This window comes from Tetrahymena thermophila (assembly GCF_000189635.1).
Source record: "Tetrahymena thermophila SB210 genomic scaffold scf_8254401, whole genome shotgun sequence".
NCBI classification, from domain to species: domain Eukaryota; phylum Ciliophora; class Oligohymenophorea; order Hymenostomatida; family Tetrahymenidae; genus Tetrahymena; species Tetrahymena thermophila.
In genome coordinates this window covers 43,280-63,388 of record NW_002476184.1, presented here as the reverse complement: position 1 = coordinate 63,388, position 20,109 = coordinate 43,280, and the positions used below count along the sequence as shown (strand labels likewise).

The 20,109-nt window shown below is 22.1% G+C and overlaps 8 protein-coding genes across 8 annotated transcripts; 4 read left to right on the top strand and 4 right to left on the bottom strand. All coding sequences in view use genetic code 6, as the record gives it.

Annotated features, from left to right (window-relative positions):
- Window positions 1-339: 339 nt before the first annotated feature.
- TTHERM_001080487 (hypothetical protein) lies at window positions 340-1,005 on the top strand (the record flags this gene model as incomplete). Its single annotated transcript, XM_012799995.1, has 2 exons — window positions 340-435; window positions 499-1,005. The coding sequence occupies exons 1-2, from the start codon at window positions 349-351 to the stop codon at window positions 1,003-1,005; spliced, it is 594 nt and encodes a 197-aa protein (XP_012655449.1). The 5' UTR covers window positions 340-348.
- Window positions 1,006-2,315: 1,310 nt separating this feature from the next.
- Window positions 2,316-3,646, bottom strand: TTHERM_001080486 (hypothetical protein; the record flags this gene model as incomplete). Its single annotated transcript, XM_012799994.1, has 8 exons — window positions 2,316-2,400; window positions 2,461-2,550; window positions 2,601-2,690; window positions 2,851-2,940; window positions 3,098-3,187; window positions 3,247-3,330; window positions 3,393-3,442; window positions 3,497-3,646. 8 exons carry the CDS (start codon window positions 3,644-3,646, stop codon window positions 2,316-2,318), a joined length of 729 nt encoding a protein of 242 aa, XP_012655448.1.
- A 357-nt stretch (window positions 3,647-4,003) lies between these two features.
- Window positions 4,004-5,040, bottom strand: TTHERM_01080470 (isochorismatase hydrolase; the record flags this gene model as incomplete). The annotated part of the gene is made up of 2 exons (XM_001030502.3): window positions 4,004-4,210; window positions 4,648-5,040. 2 exons carry the CDS (start codon window positions 5,038-5,040, stop codon window positions 4,004-4,006), a joined length of 600 nt encoding a protein of 199 aa, XP_001030502.1.
- A 1,395-nt stretch (window positions 5,041-6,435) lies between these two features.
- Window positions 6,436-7,605, top strand: TTHERM_01080460 (tetratricopeptide repeat protein; the record flags this gene model as incomplete). The annotated part of the gene is made up of 1 exon (XM_001030501.3): window positions 6,436-7,605. One exon carries the CDS (start codon window positions 6,436-6,438, stop codon window positions 7,603-7,605), a length of 1,170 nt encoding a protein of 389 aa, XP_001030501.2.
- Window positions 7,606-8,280: 675 nt separating this feature from the next.
- On the bottom strand, window positions 8,281-9,838 carry TTHERM_01080450 (MFS transporter; the record flags this gene model as incomplete). Its single annotated transcript, XM_001030500.3, has 2 exons — window positions 8,281-9,527; window positions 9,586-9,838. 2 exons carry the CDS (start codon window positions 9,836-9,838, stop codon window positions 8,281-8,283), a joined length of 1,500 nt encoding a protein of 499 aa, XP_001030500.3.
- Window positions 9,839-10,769: 931 nt separating this feature from the next.
- Window positions 10,770-12,106, bottom strand: TTHERM_001080449 (MFS transporter; the record flags this gene model as incomplete). The annotated part of the gene is made up of 6 exons (XM_012799993.1): window positions 10,770-10,954; window positions 11,080-11,205; window positions 11,331-11,456; window positions 11,610-11,699; window positions 11,818-11,943; window positions 12,061-12,106. 6 exons carry the CDS (start codon window positions 12,104-12,106, stop codon window positions 10,770-10,772), a joined length of 699 nt encoding a protein of 232 aa, XP_012655447.1.
- Window positions 12,107-12,602: 496 nt separating this feature from the next.
- Window positions 12,603-14,540, top strand: TTHERM_01080440 (heat shock 70 kDa protein; the record flags this gene model as incomplete). The annotated part of the gene is made up of 1 exon (XM_001030499.1): window positions 12,603-14,540. One exon carries the CDS (start codon window positions 12,603-12,605, stop codon window positions 14,538-14,540), a length of 1,938 nt encoding a protein of 645 aa, XP_001030499.1.
- Window positions 14,541-17,364: 2,824 nt separating this feature from the next.
- TTHERM_01080430 (hypothetical protein) lies at window positions 17,365-19,738 on the top strand (the record flags this gene model as incomplete). The annotated part of the gene is made up of 2 exons (XM_001030498.1): window positions 17,365-17,825; window positions 18,064-19,738. 2 exons carry the CDS (start codon window positions 17,365-17,367, stop codon window positions 19,736-19,738), a joined length of 2,136 nt encoding a protein of 711 aa, XP_001030498.1.
- Between the last annotated feature and the right edge of the window lie 371 nt (window positions 19,739-20,109).

Here is a 20,109-nt window from a genome sequence, read left to right as displayed (position 1 = left end):
TTTTTCTATCTCTCTGATCACAGAAGGAATTTTTATAAAAATTTATTATAATTCAATTTTTTTCTCTTGTTTTTCCTCAATTTTTCTTTATCTCCCATCGAATATTTTCCTTAACCTTTATGTTTTTTAAATGTTATAACTAGAATTTTCATCATATTCCTAAAATCTTAAAGTAGTTAGTAAAATTTCTGCTCAAAACTACAGTAGATAGCAGATCTGCAGAGAATTGGTGTGTTAATTGAATAAACGCCATAATTGCATGAAATATACTTTTAAAGTTAAGCATTTCTTAAATTTTTAACAAGCTTACTACATTTGAATATTTGAGGGGACCTATTGAAAATTCTAATGGAAAAGATTTGGATTTATATATACTTATTTCATCCAAGAAATTAGCTTGTGTAATAGCTTATCTTTAAATAAAGAGCATCAAATGTAAACATGAATAAATAAATTTGAAGTAATTTTACTCTACTATATATAATTTAAATGAAAAAGGGATTGAGTACGATAAAGGAAAGAAAAAATCACATCAGAGATAAACAGATAATTTTATAATAACACGGGTTATTAATCAATCCATCAAGTAAAAAAGAAATTATAAATTAGAAAAATTTTATTTGGTTGGATGAATAATTGATTAAATACGTCAATAATAAGAAATCTCTAGTGTGTTTTGAAATTTCCTCTATTCTAAATTTTATAATCATCTTATCTTAGAGTAAATATCATTACATTTAACATAGGCCTCCTTACTTTAAATTGACTCAACAAATTTACTAAATTTATAGATAATAATTAAATTAAAATAAAAAAAAAAATAAATAAACTTAATAAAAAAACAACTGCTAAAAACTAAAATGGGTGGAAAGAAAGATCAAGGAAAGAAACAAGAACAAGCTAAGACCAAGGATGAAGCTCCCAAGTAAGAGCAACATGCTGATGGTAAAGAAGCTAACAAGAAGGCTGACAAGAAGAAGAAGTGATAGTCATTTTCTAAAATGACAACTCATTCTTTATAAACTGATTAACTTTATAATAAAATAATAAAGAATATAAATCTTGTCAATAGCAATTTATATTACTACTTTATATTTGTATTATTTTTTTAATTTCAAAAAAAAAAAAAAAAATTCTATTCTTTTTGTTTAAATAAAAATCTTTTTAAATTTTTTATCGAAAACTTAATCGATAATAATACAATTATTAATTTAACTGAATTTAATTTATTCACTTACCTTTATTTTAGATATTGCCTTATAAAAATTTTAAGGCGATATTCGATACAAAAATTTTTAATTTATCTAACAAGTTAAATTAGTAACTGACATAGTTGCAGCAAGCGAAAGAGTCAAAAAAATTTCAAACATTTAAGATAATTTTGAAAATTTTACAGAGCTTATAAAAAAAAAATTTAATTTCTATTTTTTTAATAATTAATACATAATGTAAAATTAAATATCGATATATTTGAAATTTATTAGATAAAAATAACTAGAAAATAAATCTATAATCACTATCAAATATATTGCTTTTGGAATTTGAAACTGAAAGCAAATTTTGATAGAAAAAACATTTTAAAAATTAATTTATTTTTATTAAATCAAAAAAAATTTAAATATTTTAAATATAATTTAGATTCATTGGTAATGAATTCAATCAAAATTATCATATCTTTATTTAATTAATTTTCTTAAGAGTTTTCTTTGCATTTTTATTATCATAATTAATTAGGTTTATGTATATACTTATTTTAATTTTTCTTGCAAAAATTACTAATATATATCAAAGATAATTTCTTATAATTTACATTCTATATTTTATCCATATCTTTAATAGGAATGTATACAATAAATATATTATTTATAAGTAAATTTTTCCTTTTACCTTAAAGGAGTATAGTTATTCTTTATTTGCTTCCATTTACTTTCATTCTATACGTTTTTATTTGCTTCCGTTTCCTTTCTTTCTATACTTTATGTATTGACAGGTTCACCTGATTGTAGTTGATATTAGTGTACAGATAAAATTATTCGATATTTTATAAATAAAAAAGAATTTTCATCTAAAATTTATTTTAAATTTAGCTTTTTAGAAATAAAACATAAAAGATTTAAACTATTAAAACCAACAAATATATAGTTAGGTAGGTAGGAAGAAAGGAAGGAAGGAAGGAAGGAAGGAATGCAGTTATATTTAAGTATTTTTAAAAATAACTTTCATATCAAAATAAAACAACAAATAGATAGATAGGCAGGCTGATAGAAAGAATGATATGTCCATAAATTTTAAAAATAATTTTGTATATATAGATTTCAATTTTTATATTTAACAAGCTTTTAAGATTTCTTCAATTAATTTAAAAACAATTTATATCCGTCTGCTGAATTTTCGTTAACCCTTTTTTTAAATAAATATTTAATTAAATACAAATAATAAGTTTATTTTTAGTTTGGCTACCACAAAAATATTTTTGATATTATGATACTTCGACTTTTTCTTAAAGAATTTCCTAAATGAATCAAACCTTAATCATCTATCAGATTGTACCTTTTAGTATAAGTAACCTCATATTAAATACATTTAAAATTATATTTTACGATAAATTAAGGTATATCTCTTTAAGGTATTTAATTTAGGGAAAAGATACTGCCAAATAAGAGATACTTTAACAGCAAATACTATTGTTGCTTTTGTATTAAAATTTTTATTTTTATTTTAAATAAATATTTTAAAAAGAATAAAATAGAGGTGTTTAAAATAAATTTAGTTTTTATTGATAAATCTTTATTTAATATAATTTTTATAAAATAAGAAAATCACAGTTAAAAAATAATTAATTATTTTTACCTTAAATTGAGATTCAGACATATTAAATTTTTACATCCAGGTAGAGTTACTCCTAAATCTTTGCATAATTTTTAGCTAATTTTATTATTACTTTTTTAAATAGTTTATTGAATAAGGTAAACAGTTTGTTTTTTAAGTATTAAAATATGAAAAATAAATAGTGTATTTTTCTAATTTTTTATAATATTTAATCTAAAATAAATTAATTTCAATTCTGAATTATTATTATAATTAAATTTTTATTTACCTAAGATCAATATTTAAAAATAATAAATTATTAAATTAAGGCAAAATATTTAAAAAAATATTTAACTCATCAATCCAGTTGGAATTACATCTTTTAATAATAGAAAATAAAATACTTTTATAATATATTATGTTCAATTAAAATTTTACTTCAAATCAACTGTAAGATTTTACAGGTGGAGGAATTCTAAAAGCTTACTCACTAAACTATTTATATTGAGATCCTTTATTTAACTATTTAAAAATAATAATAAACACATTAATAGCATTCTTAACAAATTTTTTTGTGAAATAACCTTAGATTAAGTTATAAATTATCTTCTTCAAAAGAGCCTGATTACAAAATCTTTGTATTAAAAAAAATATTAATGTTTTGGTCAAATTAATCTTTATTGGCTACTTCCTAAAGGCTATCTAACTTCATAAATTTAATGCTTTACTTTTATTTTAACTTTGATTTTTTAAAACTTTAATTGTTTTGATTTTAAGAAATAATTTATAAATTTTTAAAGATAAAAAACAAACACAAATAAAAATTAATTTCATTCATTAAATTAATTCCATAATTTTTTGAAATAATTGTTTTATGTCTTCATTTATTTTTCTTTTATAAATCAAATATTTATTTATAAACAAATATTTGTATTACTGTTATCTCTGATAAAGTTCATAAAAACATTACTATTCAAGCTCTATTAGATATTTTCTAAGATTTTTTTTTAATTTTTAAAATTTTACAATACTCAATATATAATTTAAAGGTAAAGAAAGTGATTAAGGAGATTATTTTTTAGTAATTAATAACTAAATTTTTAATTTAATTGAAATTTTAGTTTTTATTTAAAAATATAAAATATAAAGTAATCGCTATTCATTTTTATAAGATAAATTTAATTTGAAAAATAGTTCAAAGGTGACCAAGTCTGTCCTCAGTAGTTTTAAGCTTAATAATAGGGAGCATTTTCTTGAAATCAGGGCTAGTATGACTCTTCATCAATTCAAAAACTACGCTCTAAAATGTTGTAAGGAAAGCACCTGCATCTCTCATTCTTTCAAAAGCAGTTGTTCTGTCTAAGGAGTTAATACTTGTAATTCCATCAGTCAATAAATGAACCTATCAAAAAGGGTATCAAAAAATAAAATTAATAAATAAATAAATTAATTAAATAATTCAATAATAAACTATGAAATATTTAACATAAATAGATATTTTCTAAAAATTTTATTAAAACTAAAACATTTTAAAATGTTATTTTATTTCATTCAATAGGTAAAGTAAAATTATATTTGTTGCTGTTATTAAGTTAACAATTTTAAAAAATTTTATGTTTATTATTCATATAAATAAGATTTGTATTTGATTTTTAAAAAATGAATGATGTGCTTTAAGATTCATCAATAACTAAATTCTATCCAGGTATAAAAAATGAGAAATTTTTAAAATTAACTTTAGTGCATACTATTTTTTAGAATAATTATATTTTTTATGAAAAAAATGCCTAATTCTAATTAGATTGTTGTATTTTTATGTTATAATTGAATCGTTTTTACCTCATATCCTCTATCTAATAAGTCCAAGCAGGTTTATTAAACGCAGACATGAGCTTCAGCACCATAAAGGATGACGCTCTTTCTTTCAGAGTTTGACTTCAAGAAAGCTTCAGTTTACTCATTGATCATTGAAAAGGAGGATTTTTCATAATATTAAATTAGATTCTTTGGAAAATCATTAGATAATTCAGGCACTGTGCTTCCAAAAACTTTAACATTCTATTCAGTGACCAAAATAGGTAAATTCATTACTCCAGCTGTTTAAACCATTTAACGAGCTGTGTTAACAATATGTTCACCCTTATACAAATGCTTCATAAATCCTGTTTGTATATCACAGTTAAAAAGCATTGTTTATTCTTTTATTAATCTCCCTAATCTCTTTCCACTCATTAATTACTTCTTAATTCTTTTGTTATTCTAACTAATCAAAATATATATAAATCTTTTTATTTGATTATTGATTATTTTAATAAAAAAAATTTTTGAAAATTAATATCAAAAATTCTTCTTTATAAGTGAAAATGCGTCATAATATTATTGTCTAACAAAATTTTTTTGTAAATATAATATTAAAAATTTAAAATTGTTAAAAATATCTTGATATTTTTATAAAAAAAATTACTGAATTCAAACAAAAGAATAGAAAATTTCACCAATTTATTATTAATCAAAATAAAGTTAAAAAAGCATTTTCTTCTTTTGAATTTAAAGTTTTAATTAATTTCCATAAATTTTCCCTAATTCTTAATTAATTTTTGGAATTAAAAATATATTATGAAAAAATATTTTATACTAAAAATTTAAAGCTAATATTTTATAAAATATTTTGTTTTATTTTTATAAAAATGATCTTAGAAGTAAATAATGTTTTGATTATTGTATATTAATATAAATAAATAAATAAAAAAACAAAAAACTCATAAATTAGTAAAATTACATAAAGAAAATAAATAAATTTTCTCTTATTTGAAAACAATTGTTTTAATAATTAAGAAAAATATTTTTTTTATACATCAGAAAAACAATAGAAACATTTTAGAATATATTCTAGCAGGTATTTTAAAAAAAGAAGAGAATTTATATTAAACTATCTTCTTTTAATAATTAGAAAAGCTATAATTAAGCATGTTCTTTTAAACTAATTATTTTTATCTTTGATGAAAGCTTTTATAAAAATTACAAATAAAAAGAGTTTTAATTATGTTAAATCTTAAATGATAAATTTACTCTAAGTATTTAAAAAATAAATAATAAATGGAGATTTAAGAAGTAGTTTTAAATTTTGGAGTAAATTTAATTTAAAAAATTATAATAAATGAATTCATCATAAATTAATTGCTAAATATTGATTGAATCTCTTTTACCTTTCTATAAAGTCGTTTTTAATAAAATAATTTTATTTTAAATATTTCTTTTATTTGTTTTTTAATACCAATTATTTTTTATTTATTTTAAATAACTTACAATTTAAAAGATTTATTTAAATAAAATAATCAATTTATCAATCAAATATATAAATAAATACATAAAATTAACATTTAATTTTAATTTTAAATGAATTATTTTTACAAAAAATCATTGAAAATTTAAGGATTTAAAATTATATTCTGTAAATTTATAAATATAATACTAATAGCTTGTTTTAAAAAGACCGTTTATTATCTAATTATATGTTTAATTAAATATATAAAAATAAATAAATTGTTTTGATATAAATATTATACTTTATTGATCAGATTATTCCCAATATTTTGCTTATTAATTTAATTTAATTTATATTTTCCAATGAATCTTTGTAAATAGGTTTCCCACGCATTTTTTGTAAATAAATAAATTATTTTTGTAGAATGCTCAATATCTGAATTGGAATAGTAAATCTAAGATAAAATTAAAAAGGATCCTAATGATATAACCTCCCTCACTATTTTAGGGCAAATTTAATTGTAATATAATCAAGATTTTTAGAGTTCATTAGCAACCATCAAAAAAGGATTGTAAGTAGATCAATTTAACATTGATCTTAGACTTGATTTATTAGAAATACTAATTTAATATAAAAAAGGAGTATTCAAAGATATTTTATCTCTGTTTGAGGAGTGCTATACCTTAGATCCAAACTATTGGAGATGTGATTATTTGAAATCTTATTTTGCAATTTTGATAAACAACAATAAATTACATAGATATTCATTAGAAAGAGCTTTATAAAAATAACCAAATAACTTATGGGTTAAGATCAGCCTTGCTTAATGTTTTGCCGAAATAAATAGCCTAAAAAGCAAGGCTCAAGAATATCTGGAAGATATGGAATTGGATATATAAAAAAGCTAATTTAATGTTGACTAATAGTCTTAGTAATATGTTTTTAACAATTATAATTTTGAATTACTAAGAAAGATGGCTATAACAAACTACCTCCTTAATAAGTAGCAAAAAGCATAAGAATATTTTTAAATGGCTCTTTAAAACAATCCTAAATCTTATAAAATATTAGCAAATATAGCTTAATTTGAAAGGCTTCATAATAAGGATTACCATAAATCAATAGAATACTGCAAATAAGCTCTAAAATATTAGCACGATTGTTACCTATCACTTTTTAACTGTGCTGTTTCTTATGAAAAGCTTGGAGAAGAAGAAAAATTTATAGAAATAATCAAGTAAAGTTTGAAATAAAAGAAAAGCAAACAAAGCTACCATTAAATAGCCTACTACTTTTGGAAAAAAGGCAATATGGACGTAACTGCTTATTATTCTAAAAAGCTTATAGAAAGAGACACTACTTATATATATTCATATTACTTGTACATTCAATCTTAAGTCAATTGTCTAATAGACTATGAAGAGTTCTAGGATATTTTGCTATAATATTTTAACATCATTTAGACTTCACAAGATATAAATAGAAGCCTTTTACAATACATATGCAATTAAACTTTATTTATTTACTAATGAAAAAATATTTATTTTCAAAATAATTATGTAGAATTTAACCTAAAAATTATTTCAACAAATTTATACATAAAATTTTTTTGATTTATTTAATATGTTATGTGTTATTTAATTGACTTATTTATACATTTCTTTTAATGTTTTTAATAAATATTTTAAATTTATCGTTATTTTAAAGTATTTTGAAAACATGTAGTTTTTATATTCTACTTTGATTCAAGATCAACATAAATTAACAATAACTGAAATAATAAGCTATATAAATTGAAATTTTAAAAATTGACTTAAAATTAATAATAAAATTATATCAATCTTCATTAATTAAAATATGCCACAAACTATTTAAAATTTTTTAAAAATAACTTTAGGATAATTAGCTTAAAAAGGATGGATTGTTATATTAATTAACAAATAAATAATTTATTATTATTAACAAAATATTTTTTTATTTAAGTGAATAAGATTCATAAAAAATAATTATTTTCATATAGTTAAATTAAATAAATGGAGTAATTTGTCACATTTTTATCTTCTTAAAAAATTTGATAAATAATATAAAAAATATTTAATAATTTAATCTATCTTTTTGAAGTTTGAATAAATTTAATAAGTTATTACTTTAAACATTTAAAGAAAATATAAATTTGTTAAGTATTTAATATTTAAATTTTTAAAATTTCATAATTTGTTCATTTCTTATATCATGGTCTAATCTAAATCATTTTCATCGTTATTATAAGTGTCTAAATTAATATTAGTTGTGTCTTTCTCTATGGTGTAAGCGCTTAATGCACTCAAAGCACTAATAATTGCAAAAGCAATAAAAGGACCTGTAACTCCTACTTCCAATAATAAAATAGAGATCCAAGGCATGATTACTCCACCAAATCTACACACGGAATTATTAACGCCTATTCCTGTTGTTCTAAGAGCTGTGATATAAACCTCAGCTGTGAATGGAAATATTGTACAAAAACTAAAATTTATGAAAAATTTCACACATCCTACTAAGAAAAAGAAAAATCCTGATAGAGATGCATTGAAGTAGCAGAGAATACAGCAAATAGAGCAAATTCCATAACAAATAATCATAGAATTTTTTCTACCAAATTTTGGATTCTCAATGGTGTAGAATGCTAGCATATTTGAGGGTATTTCTGCAAAGCATGCTAGAAAAATTCCAAAAAAATCCATCGATTTTGACTCAGATTCGTTACTTTCAAAGCCTTCTTCTTTTCTCATTTAAAGAATCATTAAAGGGAGAATAAATACGATGCCATAGTAAACAAAACTTAAACTGAACCACATCATCATCAATTTTAAAGTCAATAAATAGTTTTTACCTCTAAACAATTCTTTGATATCTCCTATTTTTTTTTCTTAAATTTTATAATTTTATTTGCCCCATTCTTTAAGATATTCCTTTTCAGTTTAAGTAATTGGTTCAAATTATTCATTGTTGAGCTTTCCCATGTAGTTAAGGTTTGCAAATACTTCTTCTGAAGTATTGCTTGTACAACAAAGTTAATATCTTGGGCTTTCAATAAGATAGTAAATAGATGAAAGAAAGGCCAACAAGCCAGGAATACTTCCAATAAAAAGTAGAGCTCTCCAATTTCCCGAATCAAGAGATGAAAAGAAAATAGCTGCAAAAATAACTATTATTATCTCCCCTATAGGAAAGGCATTAAATACATGAACAAAAAAGCGACCTCTATTACTTTTAGGCACTATTTCTGAAATATAAGTTGAGGTAAGGGGGTTAACTAAACCATTTGCAAATCCAAAAAGCCCTCTAAGCAATAAAAACTACATATATCCTGTACAAAAGGTTGATAAGAATCCAAACACAAATTAAAAAAAGCATCCATAAATCATAGTCTTCCTTCTTCCAAATCTGTCAGAAAACTATCCACAAGCTATTGCTAATATGATTTGAAAGTATAATTTAATACTCAATTTAATTTTAGCTGAAGTATTTACCTCCTATTCCCCATCCTAAAAATATTAAAGATCCAACAAGCGACATTTATGAATCAGTGAGACTCCATTCTTTTTTGATGATTGGTAGCACAAATGCTACTATTAAGCTTTCTCCACCATCGCAAAGCCAAATGATGTAAAAGCTGCTTGCAATTAATATTTGAGCCCATCCATGTTTGATCCTATTTTCTAGAAAGTCGTCAAAGACTGTGTTATGTTTATTATTTTTGTTTTCTATTAGTTATTGCTCCATATCTAATATTCTTATGCTAAATATATAAAGATTTAAATGTTTAAATAAATAAATACTTATTTTTGGTATTAAAAAAAGAAACCTTAAGTAATAAATCTAGATTTCACTTGCAAAAGTAGAAGAAAAAAGCAAATCTAAAAAAATTTAAGCCATAATTTCTTTCATAAACTTAAAATCATGTTTTAAAAATACAATGAATAATTTAATATCTATGATGCAACATTTTAGAAAGAATCCAGAAAATGTTTAAATATTTAAAAAATTAAGTCTTAATACGTAATGAATATATTTAAAGTGTTTTTTATTAGTATTTATTTAAATTATTATGCATTTTAAATAAATCTCTCGCTATGTTATCATTAATATGCTGATTTATTTAATTAATTTTATCATTAAATAATATTAACTTTAATGCAAACATAAAAAAATATGATAAATCTAACTAAATTTAAATATGATTAGGCGAATATGTAAATAATAAGATTAGAATGCACTTTATTATCCTTTATTTATTTAATGGTGATAAGATCTTTACCTTTTACTTAACAAAAAATAAAAATAAGTAAATTAGTAAGAAATTAATTATTGTTAAATTCATTTTAAGAGTTTTCATAAATATTGCCAAAAGTAACAAATAATAATAAAATATTTTTAATATTGAAAACACTTTCTACAAACTAATTTTATTTCCATAATAAATTTTTAGTAATAAGAATTTAATAAAAAGCAAATATATAGCAAATTATATTTATTATTCTCTTTAATATTTTAAATAAAAAAACAACTATCAATATTATTCCAATAATTTTACAATCCTTGGACTATTATGAAAGAATTGTTTTTAAAATAATCAGTTATTATCAAATATTAAGTCTAAAATAATAGTAATAATAACAATAATTTTATTCTTGCTTTAAATTTTAAATTTCTTTCATATTTTACAAAAGATTGATACTTTTTACTAATATAAATATATATAGATTAACTTTATTAATTTTGTTGTCGGCCATACTAAGGTGAAAACACCGGATCCCATTCGAACTCCGAAGTTAAGCGCCTTAAGGCTGGGTTAGTACTAAGGTGGGGGACCGCTTGGGAAGTCCCAGTGTCGACAACCTTTTTTTTATTATTATATATGTATCTTTATTTTATAATAGTATAAACAAATATAATTTCAATAATATATTAAATTTAAATTACCTTTTAATTTTAATTGAAATATAAATAGACATATAAACTACTTAATTTTGTTGTCGGCCATACTAAGGTGAAAACACCGGATCCCATTCGAACTCCGAAGTTAAGCGCCTTAAGGCTGGGTTAGTACTAAGGTGGGGGACCGCTTGGGAAGTCCCAGTGTCGACAACCTTTTTTTTATTATTATATATGTATTTTATTTTATAATTGTATAAATGAATATAATTTCAATAATATATTGAATTTAAATTTTCCATTTTTTTTTAATTGAAATATAAATAGACATATAATCTACTTAATTTTGTTGTCGGCCATACTAAGGTGAAAACACCGGATCCCATTCGAACTCCGAAGTTAAGCGCCTTAAGGCTGGGTTAGTACTAAGGTGGGGGACCGCTTGGGAAGTCCCAGTGTCGACAACCTTTTTTTATTAATAATCTTTATTTTATAATAGTATAAATGAATATAATTTCAATAATAAATTAAATCTAATTTTTCCATTTTATTTAATTTAAATATAAATAGACATATAATCTATTTAATTTTGTTGTCGGCCATACTAAGGTGAAAACACCGGATCCCATTCGAACTCCGAAGTTAAGCGCCTTAAGGCTGGGTTAGTACTAAGGTGGGGGACCGCTTGGGAAGTCCCAGTGTCGACAACCTTTTTTTTTATTTTTACATATATCTTTATATTAAAGTAGAATAAAAAAAATGAGTGCAAATATATATTAAATTCTCCTTTTAATTTGAATTAAAATATAAATAGACATTTTAACTACTTAATTTTGTTGTCGGCCATACTAAGGTGAAAACACCGGATCCCATTCGAACTCCGAAGTTAAGCGCCTTAAGGCTGGGTTAGTACTAAGGTGGGGGACCGCTTGGGAAGTCCCAGTGTCGACAACCTTTTTTTATTAATAATCTTTATTTTATAATAGTATAAATGAATATAATTTCAATAATATATTAAATTTAAATTTTCCATTATTTTTAATTGTAATATAAATAGACATATAAACTACTTAATTTTGTTGTCGGCCATACTAAGGTGAAAACACCGGATCCCATTCGAACTCCGAAGTTAAGCGCCTTAAGGCTGGGTTAGTACTAAGGTGGGGGACCGCTTGGGAAGTCCCAGTGTCGACAACCTTTTTTTTTACTTACAAAATATTTAATAAGTTTTAAAACTTGTAAGGGAAATAAAATAATTTTTTAAATATATTTCAAAAGATGCAATTTATTTTAGTTAAAGAAATAGTTAAAATAGTATAATAACAACTCAATCTATTATTTATATTTTGTGTCTATTTTAAACTTAATTAAAGTAGAATCTTTAGAATCTAAAATTCTATTTGTTTATAACATTTTTTAATTAAAGATTCTAGAAATCTAGATTAATCTAAAAATAATTATTATAAATTAATTAGAATTATTGAAATTCTATTAGAAATTTAACATTTTATTTAAAAACAACTCTATAAGTTCTCTTAATATTTATAATCAATTAAATAAAAAAACTTAAAAAGCAAAATACTTAAATAGAATAAAACAAATATTTACAAAAATGTCTAAAAACAAAAAAGCTGAAGGAGTTGCTGTCGGTATTGATCTAGGAACTACCTATTCTTGTGTAGGTGTTTTTTAAAACGATAGAGTAGAAATAATTGCTAATGACTAAGGAAATAGAACAACTCCATCTTATGTTGCTTTCACAGATACTGAGAGACTTATAGGAGATGCTGCTAAAAACTAAACAGCTAGAAACCCTACAAATACAATATTTGATGCCAAAAGATTGATTGGAAGAAAATTTAGTGATCCAATAGTTTAAAAAGACATTAAATTATGGCCATTTAAAGTAGAAGCTGGTATTGATGACAAGCCTTTAATTGTTGTTAAATTTAAAGGAGAAACAAAAAAATTCCATGCTGAAGAAATATCATCAATGGTTCTTACAAAAATGAAAGAAACAGCAGAAGCATTCGTTTCCTAACCTGTTAAGAATGCAGTTATTACTGTTCCTGCTTATTTTAATGATTCATAAAGATAAGCCACAAAAGATGCTGGTGCTATAGCAGGATTAAATGTTCTCAGAATCATAAATGAGCCTACTGCTGCAGCTATTGCTTACGGATTAGATAAAAAGTAATAAGGCGAAAAGAATATTTTAATTTTTGATTTGGGTGGAGGTACCTTCGATGTATCTCTTTTAACAATTGATAATGGCTTTTTCGAAGTGAAAGCCACTGCTGGTGATACACATTTAGGAGGAGAAGACTTTGATAACAAGCTAGTAGAGTTTTGTGCATAAGAGTTCTAAAAGAGAAAGTCTATTGATATTAGGAATAATCCAAGAGCTATGAGAAGACTCAGAACTCAATGTGAAAGAGCAAAAAGAATTTTGTCTTCTTCTGCTCAAGCAACAATTGAAGTAGATGCTTTAGCTGAATCAGAAGACTTTAATTATTCTATCTCTCGTCCAAAATTTGAAGAGTTATGCTTACCCTTATTCTAATAATGTATCCCACCTGTTGAAAAGGTGTTGAAAGATTCAGGAATATCTAAAAGCTAAGTCCACGAAGTTGTTTTGGTAGGTGGTTCCAGCCGTATTCCTAAAGTTATAGAAATGATAAAAGATTTCTTTAATGGTAAAGAACCAAATCGTTCTATCAATCCAGATGAAGCTGTGGCATATGGTGCTGCTGTATAGGCTGCAATTCTAACTGGTTCTAACTCATCATCTATTTAAGACGTTATTCTAGTAGATGTTACACCTCTTTCCTTAGGCATAGAGACTTCTGGTTAAGTAATGACAGTTTTGATTCCTAGAAACACACCAATCCCAACAAAAAAATCATAAGTTTTCTCAACATACGCTGATAACCAAACTAGTGTCCTTATATAAGTGTTTGAGGGTGAAAGATAATTAACTAAAGATAACCACCTTCTTGGCAAGTTCGGATTGGAGGGAATTTCTCCTGCTCCTAGAGGAGTGCCTAAAATTGAAGTTTCATTCGATATTGATGAAAATGGTATCTTAAACGTTTCAGCTGTAGACTAAGCTACAAGCAAATCTAATAAAATTACTATTACTAACTAAAAAGGAAGATTTAGCTAGGATGAAATTGAAAAATTAGTAAAAGAAGCTGAGTAGTATAAAGAATAAGATGAGTAAATCAAGAAAAAAATAGATGCTAAAAATAGTCTAGAAAATTATACTTATTCAGTAAGAAACTCACTAAATGACGAGAAAATCAGAGAGAAAATATCTTAAGAAGATAAGAGATAAGTCTAAAACCTAGTTGAATCAACTTAAAGATGGATAGAATCAAACTCAGATGCTTCTCCAGAAGAGTACTAAAATAAATAAAAGGAACTTGAAAATATATTTAATCCTATTATGATGAAAGTGTATCAACAAAGTAGTTAAGCAGGACCTAGTGAAAACAATTATTAAAATTCTTAATCATCAAATAATACTCATTCTGACGAAGTTGATTGAGACATATAAAATATAAATTTAATAATTTTTTAGATTAATTTCAATATAAAATTTTTGTCAAATAAATAAATATATATATAAATTTATTTTTGTATGAGCTTCTAATTATCACTTACTTAATTTCTTAGTTTTTAAAATTATTTTTTAAGTCACAAAATAAAAATTTGAATTTTATGAGAAAAAAATAATATCTATTTATAACTCTAGTATTTTAATAATATTTTCTATTAACAAAAAAAAATTAGTTATCCATTAAATGAAAAAATAATTTTAAGATTTTATTAGAAATGTTTTTCAAATTATCATTATATGTCAATTCGTAAATTAATTTATAAAAAAAAATTGCAAAATAAAATTTTCTTTTTACTAATTACATACTTTTTGTTTAAATTAATAAGCAGCTGATGAAGTATTACTTTTTTTAAAAAAACTTGTAATTTAATTTAAGATGAACATTCAACTATTTATTTTTACAATTTTATGCTGTATTTTTACTTACAGGCCAATAATATTATTATGAGAATGGAAGATATTGAAATAATTTTAATAACTAATAAATGAATTAAATTGAGTTTTTTTAAGACTTAAAAATTTTAAATGAAAAGATAATATTTAGCATTGAATTAATTTAAAAAAAATAAATTACCTTTAAAAATGTAATAAAGATTTATCTATTAAATAAATTCACTTAGAAGAATTAACAGCAAAAATATTTATAAACTAAATTAAATTAAATTAAATTAGGATATGCTTTATGTTCAGATATTTATTTAAAAATTTAATTCATAAAAAAGAATACATTTTAAGATTGAAAAAGATAAGTATTAATTTATTTCTACCAAAAAGGAATAAAGAACTATATATGATATCTAAATCATTAAAGATAATCCTAAACTTAGCAAAAGCAAAAGGATGAAAAGAATTTTTTAAATTCAATTGAAAATACAAAAGTTTAAGATAACTTAGATAGGCTTAACTGTAAAGATACCTCATAGTTAATTTATTACTTTTCTCAGGTGGATATTAATGACGTGAGATATTGGGAGCTGCTGAATAAGTAGGTTTTAAAAATACATAGTTTTTAATAAGTAATTCAAATATTTAAATTTAATATCGAAAAATGGTTTTTTATTAATTTCTAATTTTTTTTTTTTTAAATTTATAATTTAAAAATAAAAAAAATAGTTGGAAAAAAGTAAAGAAGCTACTTCAAAATAAGAGAATTTCAACTTAATAATTAAAGAGTATAACTGAACAAAAATAATCTAAGAAGTCTATTAAATTAACTAGCTTTAGATTTAATACAAATAATCACAAATCAAATTTTAAAAGTTTTACTAAGTAAAATTTATTTTCTGATCATAGAAATTTCTCTAATTTACAAAATAGCCAAAATCCTTAGTAAATATAAATAGATTGTTTTTAATAGTAAAAATTACCAGAATGTCTTATTAATTAATATTTGTATATCTTAAAAAATTTTTTTTTTTTTGTATTAATGAATTAGATACTTTGATAAAAATAAGTTTAAATTTTATTTTTTTAAATGACATTCATTATTTCATTTTTTAAATTACCAATTTTAATAGAAAAAAACAATTAATTAATATAAATCTAAATTTTATTAAATTTAATAATAAAAAAGATACTTAGTATATTTAAATTAAATTAATCTTATGATTGAAATTTAATTGTAGTTATAATTCAAAGAGATTCTAATGAAACTATGAGTTATAACTTTATTTAACCAACTTAGTTTTAATTGTTATAAAATAAAATAAATATAATTAATCATCAAAATAGTTTAAAGAATAAAAATTTTTTTTTAAGATTAATAGAATGTTTATTTGAATTTTGAGTTTATCTTAAATATATCTATGAGCTATTTGATTAAAAATAAATATTTTTGAAAGTAATTATAATATTATCAATTGAAAATTTTTATGATTCATTCAGAAGTATTTGCTTTAAATTTATCTAACTTCTCATTAAAAACTGATATAAAAAAAATGCTTTTTTATTCAAATAAAAGATATCTCTAAAAAGTGATAAAAAAGGATTATTGAAACACGAACATATGATTTATATATAACCTTAAATGTCTTCATGATTTTAATAATATTATCTATTAACAATGATTAATAATAGTTCATTAAATGAAAAAAAAAAAATTAAATAATTTTAATAGAAATATTTTACATACCTTCATTATAAATCAATTTACTTATTTAAAAGAGCAATTTTATATAATGAATTAATTTATAAAAAATAAAATTGTAAAATAGAAATTTCTTTTTACAAATTTCATATTTTTGTTAACATTAATAAACTATAAATAAATTGATTATCTATTTTTTATTTTTTTTTTCAAAAACTTGTAATTTAATATAAGATGAATATTCTACTATTTATGTTTAAAATTGTATGCAGTATTTTTTTCATACAGATCAATAATATTATTATGAGAATGGAAGATATTGAAATAATTTTTAAAAATTTAAAAAACTAATAATTGAATTAAAATGAATTTTTTTTAAAACCTCTGAAAATTTTAAATTACAAGATAATTGATTTTCTAGCATTGAATAAATTTTAAAAAAATAAATTACCTTTAAAAATGTAATAAAGATTTATCTATTAAATGAATTCAATTCGAAGAATTAACAACAAAAATCTTTATAAAACTAAATTAAATTAAATTAGGATATGCTTTGCGTTCAGATATTTAGTTAAAATTTTAATTCATAAAAAAGTATACATTTTGTGATTGAAAAAGATAAATCTTGATTTATTTCAAACAATAAAAAAAAGGAATAACGAAACCATGATATCCAAATCATTAAAGGTAATCTTATAATTAGCAAAGCAAAAGGATAAAAAGAAGTTTTTGAATGCAATTGAAGATACTAAAGTTTTAGATAACTTAGATAAGCTTAACTGTAAAGATACCTCATAGTTAATTTATTCATTTTCAAAGGTGGATATTAATGACATGAGATATTGGAAACTGCTGAATAAGTAGTTTTTAAAAATACAATCTGGAATGAACACTTTTGATCTTATTATGTGTTCTTATGCATTTGCAAAGAACTATCTTTCCAGCCCTAGCAGATACATGCATAAAGAGAATTAAGAAGTTATAAACATGATTTGGTAGCAACTAGAAGTTTCCATTTTAAAAAATTAGAATGAATTAATGATTTAGCAATAACAATCTTCTAATATTGGGCTCCTAATGTACTCCTTTCATATCTTAAATAAAGGAAGTCCTCAATTATGGAATATGTATTTTTTTCTTTTAAATTTTATCAAATATATCAAATAAAATCAATTTTCTTTCATTACAAAATTAGATTTATCTATTATTTTGAGCTTAAAATTTGTCAAAGCAAATAAATAAATCTAAACGGATAATAAATTTTATAGCCAAATATTTGATTTTTATATAATTTAAATATATTAATAGATTTGATTTTTAGAATTATTAAAAATTTAATTCACTAATTATAATTCTTTTTTATAGGATGTTAGGTATACTAATTAATTAGATTCAAAATATAGATTAAAGGAATTTAGCTATGTGTTGTTATGTTTTGAGCAAGAGAAATATAGGAGATGATAGTGTATGGAAAAATATTGCAAATCATGTCATTGATGACTTAAAATAATTCACATGGAAGAATGTTATTATCATAATTTACAGTTTTAGCAGAATGAATAAGGGAGATTCAGAGCTTTGGTAAGTATTTGAAGAAACAGTCATTTATTAGACTTAGAGAAGATCTTTATCAGAAAAGCATGTAAATTAGAAAGGAGGCACTATATTACCAGCCAGAGATATTAGTTAAATTTTATGGAGTTTTGCAAGCTTAAAACAAGGAAGTCAAGAGTTTTGGGAAACAATGGAGAACCTTTTAATAGATAACTCTTCCAACATGGATTTTAAAACATTTAATAAATGCTTATTTTCATTTTACTTTGCTGAAAAAGGTTCTTAGGAATTTTGGAAATTTATATCTGAAATGTAGTTATACATTCCTTCAAAGTTTGATGTATCTATATTAGATGATATTCTCTTTTTATCTAGAATTTATTAGGCTAAAATGGATGAGAAAATTGCATCATTCAATTTTGCTCCTTTGGTTTAAAAATTCTCTTAGATTTTATAGAGCAATGAAGGAGAATAAATTTTATTAGAAAGTAGAGCTAAAATTAGTTATCACTAAATTTTACTTGAAAAGGAGTAAAATTTATTGCAAAAAAAAATAATTGATGCTTATGTCAAAAAAATAGATATAGCAGCCAGATAACAAGAATAAAAGAGTTGGCTTTAGTTATATATAGATTTTTCTTACATGATTTACACTTTAAATCTGCAAGATAAATTCACAGATAGTTAAATTTAAGCAAATCACACGTTTATTAAAAACATAAAAATCAATAACAAAAATACAGACTAAGGTTTGAGTGAATCATAGTAAGAAACTGACAAAAATAATATCTTAATTGGAGAAAAACAAAATAGTCAATATGCAAAGTTATATTCTGCAATTGCATGGATACTTCATTTAAATATAAATAGATCCAAAAATATCAAGTTTGAGCATAAGTTAGAACTCCTGGAGTTCTTGTATAATAATTACAAAATATTCATAGAAGCTGATAAAAAATTCTCTTAAATGGTTTTAAAAATATTGCAACCAAACTCTGATGACAGTCATTATTTTGATTTCTTTTTATAAAAATTGTCTTCTTAAACAGTAATTAATCCAATTTAGCACCTTTATATGATATTTTTGGTTTGTAATAAGTACAACTATAGATTAGACACTTACAATTTGAAGTTTTTACTAGCTTAACCAAAAAATATGGAGATATTTGAGCAAGAATATTCAACAATTATTGCCAAATACAAATAAATGTACTAAGACCCTACAAGTTTTGATATTAAAGTCTTGTTGAATCAAGTTTTATCTCATTTTATGTTCTAAAATTAAAAAGTAGAAGATATTCTTCGCTATTAGAAGGATAGTTAACAATAGATACAATAATAACAATAACAATAATAATCATACATAACTTTTGCATCTGAATTTTAATAAATTCAAAAAGACAATCAAAATTACCAAAAAGATAATGATTATGAGGAAATAAAATCATTTATGCTTAATAATTAAAATTTAGAAGAGAAAATTTGAAAATAACTTTTTATTTAAGTAACAAATTTCTCACGAAGTAAATTTGTAAAATAGAATTAGAAAATTTTAAACGATATTTATGTATCAACTAATAAAATTAGAATAAACTAATTTTTAAAGGTATTTATTATATATAGTGTATTTTCATCTGTTTATTTTCTTTAAAATTAATAATAAAAACAAAATATATAAAAAATTAATCTTAATCTAAATATAATCATAATCAATATATAAAATAAAAATTATCGCTGAATTTCAAAGATAATAATTAACTAAAATTGCTAAAAATTTAAAAAATATATCTTAATTAATACACTATCTTATAATTAAACAATTAATAAAAGAGTTTTTGTTACCTTCAATAAGATAAG